Source organism: Alosa alosa, chromosome 8 (genome assembly GCF_017589495.1).
Source record: "Alosa alosa isolate M-15738 ecotype Scorff River chromosome 8, AALO_Geno_1.1, whole genome shotgun sequence".
Lineage (NCBI taxonomy): Eukaryota > Metazoa > Chordata > Actinopteri > Clupeiformes > Clupeidae > Alosa > Alosa alosa.
The window spans coordinates 2,457,358-2,467,357 of record NC_063196.1 but is presented as its reverse complement, the minus strand read 5'-3'; the positions used below and the strand labels follow the sequence as shown (position 1 = coordinate 2,467,357).

Genomic DNA, 10,000 nt, shown 5'->3' with positions numbered 1-10,000 from the left:
AGAGGGGGGGGGCAGAGCGATGGAAAGAGGGAGGAGGTAGGGGTCTGATCTGTGCTGGCAGTCGGAGGGAAAAGCGCACTGCAGATGAAACGTGAAACAAAGACCGCACCCCCCACCCCCCCCTTCTCGCCCCTCTCCCACACCCCCTCCCAGATGACCTTGTTATTCTCAAGTCGCAGGGGCCGCAGTGGGTTAGTGACATCATCTATTTTATGCCGGGCTCGTCGCAGCCAGCCAGGGAGCTGCTTAATCAGGCCTTTGTTACCAATCAGATCATGAAATAGAACACAAAATGCCTTGTTTTCCTCTCACACAAAGAGGCAGGAAACAGTGTATTGGCATTTGTAAGTGCTGGTGGAAGAGCAGAGAGATCTCTCTTCGCATGAGTGCTGTCTCAGCCCTCAATCTCCTCTCTCTGCCTCTCTGTCTCTCTCTCTCTCTCTCTCTCTCTCCCTTTCTCACTCTCCTCTTTCTCTTTTTGTTCCTGAGAAACGCGCAGAAAGGAAGGATTTGCGAGGATCATTTTGCACATATTATCGGGGTGGATGCCTTTTCATTGAGATGTATGTAAACAAGAAGCACTTCAAAGGAACTTCGCGAGGCCACTGGTTAAAGGGGGTGTGTGTGTGTGTGTGTGTGTGTGTGTGTGTGTGTGTGTGTGTGTGTGTGTGTGTGTGTGAGCCTGCTGGGGGGAGGGTGAGACAACGCTGGGTGGTTTTTACTCACACAGGGTCTGGTGAAATCTGCATGGATCCGATCATGGGCTCACACCCTTTTAACGCACATGATGAAACTGTGTGTAAGCGCTACAGTGTGTCTGACTCCATGGCTGCCCTGATCGGCGCAGGCTAGTGGTGACCTACTTGGCACATGGGCTGTTTTTCCTTCCTCCTCCCCGTTAGATATAGACATGATGTGGTGCAAACAATGCTATGTGGGACCAGTGCGTGCAGAGGTACGTGCACCAGTCCTTTTCTGACCGCCTTCTCTGACCGCATTAGCCAAACTCAATGGGAGGAATAAGAAGGATTAGTGACCACACACACTCATGCGTCTTACAAGTTACCCCTGTCATGCTGAGCACATGGTACTTACACCTTTACTTTAGGAGTGCTGCCATTAAATATGAGCCATATGGTATGTTTAATGGCCCAAAATGTTAATTACACAATAAGGAAAATTAGTCATTAAGTGCATCATAATACACAGTTCCTCTCTTATTTTCTACAGGTTTAACAGATCAAACACACATCTATGTAATTGTTCATTACATATTCCATGACTTGCCTCCCTGATTCCCTTTGTTTGGTAGCCTGGGTTTAGCAGGTCTGCGGTTAGTCTGCAGAGTGATTGATTCCAGCACTATGGCCAAGGAGGAGTGCCGCAGGATGGGGAGGTGGAACCCCAGTGGGCAGCGGCTACTCCCACCCTCCGCTTCACTCGGTCAGAACATGCCTGGCCATTGATGTATCAGCCGTGGGCCTTCCCTGAGACCTCAAACCACCTCCTGTTCCGCTCCACTCCCAGCTCTCCCCTGGCCCTACGTACGCACCGCACCGCACCGCACCGCACCGCACCGCACCGCACGCAGCAACAGCAGCCATGTTTCAACACCACTGCCACGTGTCTCCATTCACTGTTGACACTGGCCTTTTACAGACATGTGGAAGGGCTACTCAGGGAGAGAGAAGTGGGCAGGGAGAGGATAAATTGGAGCGAGAGCAGACAGACAGGAGAGAGAGTGACGGGAGAGAAAGAGAGAAAGAGAGAGAGAGAGAGAGAGAGAGTTGAAGTGTGTTGGCGCACATTGTAGCTAATAGGTGCCGTGTCTCCGCCTGGGCAGACTGTTGATTGGGTCGGGACCTGCTGAGGGCAGACTAATCCCGGTGATTGCAGCCGAGCGGAAAGCGAGCGGCAGCAGGCCGACACAAACACCCAGCCGCAGCCGGCCCACTCTCACACATTTACAGCTTATTAGACAGATGGCGGGAGCCCGCCACTTCAGCCCCCTCCACCCCTCCACCCCTCTCCACCCCTCCACCCCTTCACCCCTTCACCCCCTCGCTCCGTCGCTCGCTGGAGGTGGGGGAGGGGTGGAGGAAGGTGGGGTGAAGAGAAGGAGGATGGGGGCGGGAACTTGGCCATGCGTTGTCACAGTCCGTCTGCTGGTGGTGGTGCTCACTTCTGGGCTCGGAATGGAAAGGGTGTCCAGGGGGGGTCAGCCACTATTACCTGACACACACTTATGGTGCTCAGATCACGGCTCCTGGGTAGTACTCCCCAGAGTAACTGTGATGGGGGATCCTCTCTGTCATCCAATTGGAGTTACAGTGTACACACACACACACACACACACACACACACACACACAAGCTGTAAAGCTGCTGTTAGTCTGGAGCCGACAGCAAACATGGGGCCACCTGCTCTCTGCGTTCCTTATCTACGCTTGAAAGGGCCTCTCAAACACGGCAGCGCATTTTACGGCGTGATTGTTTCACCTCCGCGCCCAGAGCGACACACTGCAGGGGTCATCAGCGTGGAGAGTCCTTAGCGTGAAGACGGGAGGGTCATGTCCTGGGCCGTGTCTAGCCGTGGACAGTAAGCCCATTCTGAGCGGATTACACACCACTGTATCTCATGTAATCTATTACTACAGCCAGCTTTTACTCTCCTCACGGCCACGCAACATAGCACCATGTTGTGTGCTCACTCACACACACCACCTCACTCACACACACCACCTCACTCACACACACCACCTCACTCACACACACCACACACACCACACACACCACACCACACCACACCACACATACCACACCACACCATACACACCACACCACATACACCCCACCACACCTTACCCCCTCACACCATACCACACACCACCACACACACCCCACCACACCACACCACACCACCACACATCACACACACCACACCACGCCACACACACCACACCACACCACACCACACCACACCACACCACACACACCAGACCATACCACACCACCACACCACACCACACCACACCACACCACACACACCACACCACGCCACACCACACCACACCACACCACACCACACCACACCACACACACCACACCACACACACCACACCATACCACACATCACCACAGACACCCCACCACACCCCATTACATCACACCACACCACACCACACCACACCTCCCCACACCACACCTCACACACCCCACCACACCTCACACACCACACCTCACACACCACCCCACACCACCACACACCACACCACACCATACCACACACACCACACACATCACACCACGCAGTACCACACCACCCCACACCACCCCACACAGCACAACACAACACAGCACAGCACAGCACAGCACAGCACAGCACAGCACAGCACAGCACAGCACAACACAACACAACACAACACAACACAACACAACAAACACAACACAACACAACACAACACAACACAACACAACACAACACAACACAACACAACACTCTTCTGGCTTCAAGTGCTTGGTGCAACATGAAATTCATAACTTGTTGTCTAAAAAATGCACTAGATCAGGTTGGATATAATGTGGAACATGCAAAAATCTCCCCCCGTTGCATCTTGATGTCAATCCAAATGGTAGAATTCCGTCACGCACAGAGCGGTGACCCTTGGCTCCGCTTAGTGAGCCTGTGAAAGCCGAGGTAAATGTCAGGTTAGTCAGCAGATTTGGGATGGTGGCGAGTGTATGCAAGCGTGCTGGTGTGTGTGTGTGTGTGTGTGTGTGTGTGTGTTTTCCCAGTGTGCTGTTGGAGAGGGAGCCCCATTGTCATGCGATTTCACCTCATTAAGATGCATGACATGCAGGAATTTACCAGAGTGCATTTGCATAAATTAGCCGTCTCCAGCGCGGGAGGAAGTGAAAGGGCTCAGGTTCCACGAGGGAGACGGGCAGCAGGGAGGGTGGACGAGGCGCCAGAGCCAGGGGAGAGGGGGGGTGGACAGAGGGAGGAGGGTTTATAACCTGTTTACGCAGGGAGCGGGTTTTAGGGGGTCAATTTCCAAAATGTTTGAGTTGACAAGCCATGTGATGTGCCAGTCAAGTCATTTCCTGTGCTGTAATAATACACAGTCTGTGTAGCCACGGAGCATTAGCAGGCCAGGTCTAGAAACAGGCATTAGCATAAAATGGCCCAGATCTGTCACTTTGATTAATATGTCCCTTTGTCCTCACTCCTCACAATAAGCGCTGCTAACGGCTGAAGCGCTTCATATGTCAAACGATAGCCGCTAATGACTTGCTATTCCGCTGTGTTTTTTTTTTTTCTTCTTCTGTTTCCTTCATAATCTGATTTAGCTTGATCTTCCGTAGTTTTTGCTCAGACATTTTTACGATTTTTCTTCACCGTCCCCAACTCTTTACGCTCCTCACTTCCGCCCTCGTTATTATTTCACTTTCTTAAAATATCACTCTTCTCTTCCTGTCTTGTCTGCCGTTCTCTCCCTCCCTCTCACACATTCTCTCTTTCTCTCTTACATCCTGGCTGATGTTCATTAAGCTGTTGTGCTGCGGGTAGAGACACTGGAGTAATCACACATGGCGCAGAGCAGCCATAAAGATGCACTCCTGCAGGCAGCAGCTGCTGATGCAAGCTGAAAATAGATGCCGAGTGCACTCAGCACTTTTGCTTCGGCAGGCAGCCGGTCTGTTTATCAGCGCCGAACCATCCCAGCCTACCCCACCCCATCCCACCACAGCCCACCCCAGCCCACCACAGCCCAGCCCACCACAGCCCAGCCTAGCCCTGCCCAGCCCTGCCCAGGCCGCCCACAGACTCCTCCCCCCTGTAAGCCTGTGAGCTCTCACACCTCCACAGACGGCGTCTGCTTAGAGCTGGCCGCTGCGTGTCGGGCAGCGTATAAATACAGGCTCCCAGGATGACCCAGGAAGTTTGTCCACTGGCCCCAGGCCAGTCTCTCCCGTCTCTCTTTCTCTCTCCTCCTCTCCCTCTCTCTCTCTGTCAGTCTTTTTCTCTCTCCTCCTCTCCCTCTCTATCTCCGTGTCAGTCTCTTTCTCTCTCTCCCTCTCTGTCTCTGTGTCAGTCTGCTTCTGCTTCTCTCTCATTCTCTGTGCGTTTGCTTAGCAGCAGTCTGAGCGCAGGGCTCTGCAGTCAAGCCCAGCCTCGTATGCAGCAGCTAAACAGAATCAGTCAATGCCTCTCCCCTTCCCCCAATACATGCACACACATGCACACAAACACACACACACACACACACACATGCACACAAGCATACACACACACACACACACACACACACACACACACACACACACACACACACACTCTCCATCCCCCACAGAGATTACGAGTCAGCAGCTTCCTCTCAGCAGTGACTGATTGGTCCTGTTGTGCTGCAGGCAGGCTGTGAAGCCCTATAGAGAGATTTTCCAAGATGCCTGCGCTGGAGAGTGCACCCAGAGCAGACACACACACACACACACACACACACACACACACACGGCCACCCAGACTCTCAGGCCATTAGGGTCAGAGTCAGACCGCAGCAGTCTACAGCCAACACTCGTCTTGTCCCCTTGAATGAGCCAAACAAAAGCAGCTAAATGCGTTCTGACATGTGAACACATGTTCTGTCCCCTCTCTTGTCATGCTTGTGCATTTTAGTAACCATTATTGTGAAACGCTCAAGCATTACGCAGAAAACAATCCAGCCATTCCTACAAGATCATGTTTAATTACTATTATTATTATTATTATTATTATTATTATTATTATTAACTTTTGGGGTCATTCTAGAGATTAGACATGACTCATGTGACTGAAGGTTGGAGCACTGGGTTGTGTAACCCTGGATGACAAACTAGCTCCCATCTCCGCACTGTGAATGTGCACTTGTAGAATGACTCAAGGGACCTCGGGCTTGTTTTTCTCTCTATATTTGTGTTGTGCTGTGTGCGTGGACCGGTTGTTTTTCCAAATGGAAAAATCCACAATTCTCAGTGTGTGTGTTTTTGTGTGTGTTGCCCGATTTTGAGGGGGGAAATCCTGTTTAACTAGCAGGGTGCCTGGCATAGTCTCAATATGAGTCGGCAGCGACCGCCACCGCCACTGCTTTTGTGAGGCTGCGAGAGAGAATATCATCACACTCAAGGAAATTCATCTTGTGCTATTCGCCCTCCAACAAAAGACGCGAAACAATCAGTAAACATGGGCTGTTTCCCTGCTCATTAAAATCACATTGTTCCCCTGGCTCCCTCCATTGGTGGCCACCAGTTAAGGCGTGCTGAGAAGACCTTACATCACTCAGCCTCTGAGTGGGGGCTTTGTCAAGCAAACAATACAGGCCCAGATCAGAGATATGTTTTTCTGAGAGTACCTAGCACATTGTGGGTGAGAGCGTGTTTGTGTAGCGTCTTTCTTGCCAGCAGCGTGTGAATCATCGGGCTGTGGCCATCGGGCAGTGCCAACCGGGCGGGCAGTGCGGTCGGCCATCGCAGTGAGGTGGCTTTGTTAGCCGCGCGGCCTGGAGCTCTCAGTCAGCAGCATCTCACACACGCCCGGCTCTGGAAATTCCACATGGCAGTGTGAAACAGAGGGCCAGCTCTCTCTCTCTCTCTCTCTCTCTCTCTCTCTCTCTCTCTATCTCTCTCTTTCTCTCTCCTCTTCACTCCTCTCTCTATCTCTCTCTCTCTCTCTCCTCTTCACTCCTCTCTCTCTCCCTTAAACTCTCGCTTTCGCTTCGCTAATAGCTTCAGAGGGCCGGCAAAGCTTCTGCAGGCTCAGGAGTTTACCTAATTATCCAGCATTAAGTCCAAATAGAAAAGCGGCCCCCCCTCCCCCTCCCACCCATCCTTCCCTTTCCCCTAGTGGGCTCCTCACGGCTGACACAGGGATAATCCGGGAGACTTAGAAACCATTAGGCTTTCCTTGCACCTCACCTTGAAGTGGGGAATGCATGGGCCCAGGCCAAGAGGGAATCTCATATACAGATTTGACATGTGGGACAGATTTCGCCTACAGAGCCTCCGCCTCACTGTTGTGTTTGCCCTCTAACAGGCCGGGTGACCAGTCCCAGCCATCCGTCCGGCCGTGGCACAGGGGACAGACAGTGTCGGGCCGGCGGCTGGAATGTCAGAGGGGGTTATTGTTATGAAAATGGGCTGGACACACAACCCATCAGCAGCCCATAGTGCTGTGTTTTATTTACTGCTCTATAGAATGTTGGGTGCTGACCCGATAAAAGATTAACTGGTACTTTACAGTGTTTGTTGACGGTCATTAGAGCTGTCGGGTTGTCTCAGCACACTCCAAGTGCTCGGAACAATGGCAGTGCTGATGGTAATGCTGGCAATTTCCCTGTTTTTTCGCAGGTCACTGCCAGGGGATTCGCCCCATTGTTGCAGTTTGCCTACACTGCTAAGCTGTTACTCAGCAGAGAAAACATCCAGGAGGTCATCCGCTGTGCCGAATTCCTGCGCATGCACAACCTGGAGGACTCCTGCTTTCGCTTCCTGGAGGCTCAGCTGCGCAGCGAGGAGGGCGGCGTGCTGCTCTGCGGCAAGGCGGCGCCCGAGGGCGAGCGCTCGGAGGACGAGAGCATGCAGTCCGAGTCCTCCTCGGTGTCGTCCAAGGCCGGCGGCGGCGGCGGCGCCGTGTCCGTGTCGACGTCCCCGAGGTCCAGGCGGCGCGGCGAGGCCCTCAACTCCCTGCGGCGGCCGGACGACGACGACAGGCTGGCGACGGCGGCAGTGGCGGTCGTCGGGGACTTTGCCGACGGGCGGCTGGACTTTGACAGGCACCACGGCTCCTCGGACCTCCCGCGCTGCCCCAAGTACAGGAAGTACCAGTGGGCCTGCAACAAGCACAATAACGACACCTCCTCATCACACACCAGTACCTCAGGTTTTCCAAGCACATTCAAGGAGAGCGCCGTCGTCGTCGGGGGCTCCATTCGGCCCGCGCTGACCCAGATCAAGGTGGAGCCGCGGGGGGAGGAGGAGGTGACCGTCCCGTGCCTGTCCGGCGATGAGCAGGAGGAGAGAGAGCGTGATGGCCTGGTGGAGATGGAGCTGGACGGCCGGGGACACAGCCCCATGGCCCTGGAGCGGCCCAACAGCAGCAAGTCCCCCAGCTGCATCCGGGCGCTCTTCAAGAGGAGCGGCGAGCTGCCCGGCCTGACCAGCCCTTCCCCGCAGCTATTCGCCAACAGACTGGTCAGTGCCCAAGACAAAGGAACCACTCAGGGAGACCACAAAAATGAGTACAGGCCTTTTGCAGGGGAGCTGGGCGTGCCGGTCACCTTGCCCAAGGAGGTGGACGGTTTCCCGGCGGGGCTGTCGCTGAAGTCGGCGTCCTGCGACGGCGTCTGCAAGCAGGAGACGGAACTGGACCGCCGCAGCGTCATCTTCTCGTCCTCGGGTGCCTGCGAGCGGCTGGGTGCCCCGGCACACTCCTACCCCGGGGGCAACTCGCTGGACAAGGAGCTGGCTGGGGGGGAGCACACGCCAAAGGGCCTGTGGGCCGGCGCCAGCCAGTCGCTCCCCAGCTCCCAGAGCTGCGCCGCCTCCACCACCGCAAACGCCACCGCTGCCACCGAGCCCCCGCTGCTCTGCCGCCCGAGGCCCAACACCAGCTGCCCCGTGCCAATCAAGGTGTGCCCGCGCTCGCCGCCCCCCGAGACCCGCACGCGCACCTCCAGCTCCTGCTCGTCCTACTCGTACGCCGAGGACGGCAGCGGTGGCTCGCCCTGCAGCCTGCCCCAGTTCGAGTTCTCCTCCTCGCCCTGCTCCAACGTCACCCGCTGCCTGACCGCTGACCAGCCGGAGCCCAGCGCCGGCGCCGACTCGCTCTTCGGCCAGGTGCGGCCCAAGATCAAGTGCGAGCAGTCGTACGGCACCAACTCCAGCGACGAGTCGGGCTCCTTCTCCGAGGGAGACAGCGAATCCTGCCATGTCCAGGAGCAAGGACCAGAGGTGAGTGGGCTTCCCCTTTGTACACGCTTATTCTGCACATAAATCTGTCACCATGAAGGGAAAAGGTGTGGCCCACGCTCTTATGCTCTCCATACAGGCTGGAGCAGTAAACTAAAACCCACAGTGATAAACAAAACATAAATCAGCCCTGCTCCTTAACACCACTGGAGGCCAGGACAGGCCAGGCCAGTGCAGGGCAGGGCAGGGCAGTGCAGGGCAGGGCAGGGCAGGGCAGGGCAGGGCAGGGAGCAGATGGACCTGAGAGCTGCCCATCTCTCTGCCTTGCTGTGGAGATATGTGTTTTAATGAGCGCACATAGGAGAGGCCATATGATCATGTGTGCAGCAAGCCATCCGTGGCGGCTCCAGAGACACAGCAGCAGCATCATGGAGGAAGGGGGGGCGGTGTCGGAGCCGTGCACTCTGATTGGCTGACGCTGTGCACTTGTTAAGGCAGCCTTCACACAAGCTCATCTCTGTGGGGATTCTCTCGGGCAGGAGCTTGATCTGAAGCCCCCCTCCTCCTCCTCTGCTCTATCTCTCTCTCTCTCTCTCGCTCCCTCTCTCGTCTTTCGCTTAGCCAATTGCATAAATGAGAGATATGGAGAGAGATGTAGACAGTCAGGAAATGACAGATGAATAGGCTCAGGCTTTTGTTTGCATTCCTGTCAGGAAAGTACATTCGCTACTCAGCGCGACGCCGACAAGATAGCTTAATCAGACATCCTTAACTGGTTGGAGATGCGCCCGGTTGTAATGTGGACACCCTGGTCAGACCTGGTGGTGGCAGGGCAGCACCGCTCTCTTTGTCCACACGAGTGGATCAGCAATCATCTCATTATCCCATAATCCACCTGGCCAGACAGTCAAAGGAGGACTGTGGTTTACTTTAACATTAAGTGGGAGAGAGTGTGTCTTATTATTAGCATTAGTATTAGTAGTAGCCATTAAGTAATCAATTTTTATACAAATGGATGTGTGTAATCCTGTGAATTCCAAAGCACTTACAGTGTAATC

At 54.6% G+C, this 10,000-nt stretch overlaps 1 protein-coding gene across 2 annotated transcripts in view; it reads left to right on the top strand.

Annotated features, from left to right (window-relative positions):
* bach2b (BTB and CNC homology 1, basic leucine zipper transcription factor 2b) overlaps window positions 1-10,000 on the top strand; it is a 65,037-nt gene that overhangs the window by 46,964 nt on the left and 8,073 nt on the right. For both annotated transcript variants that reach the window (XM_048250400.1, XM_048250399.1), the window contains exon 3: window positions 7,383-8,984. In XM_048250400.1, coding sequence (XP_048106357.1) covers window positions 7,383-8,984 — 1,602 coding nt within the window. The remainder of the gene's footprint in view (window positions 1-7,382; window positions 8,985-10,000) is intronic.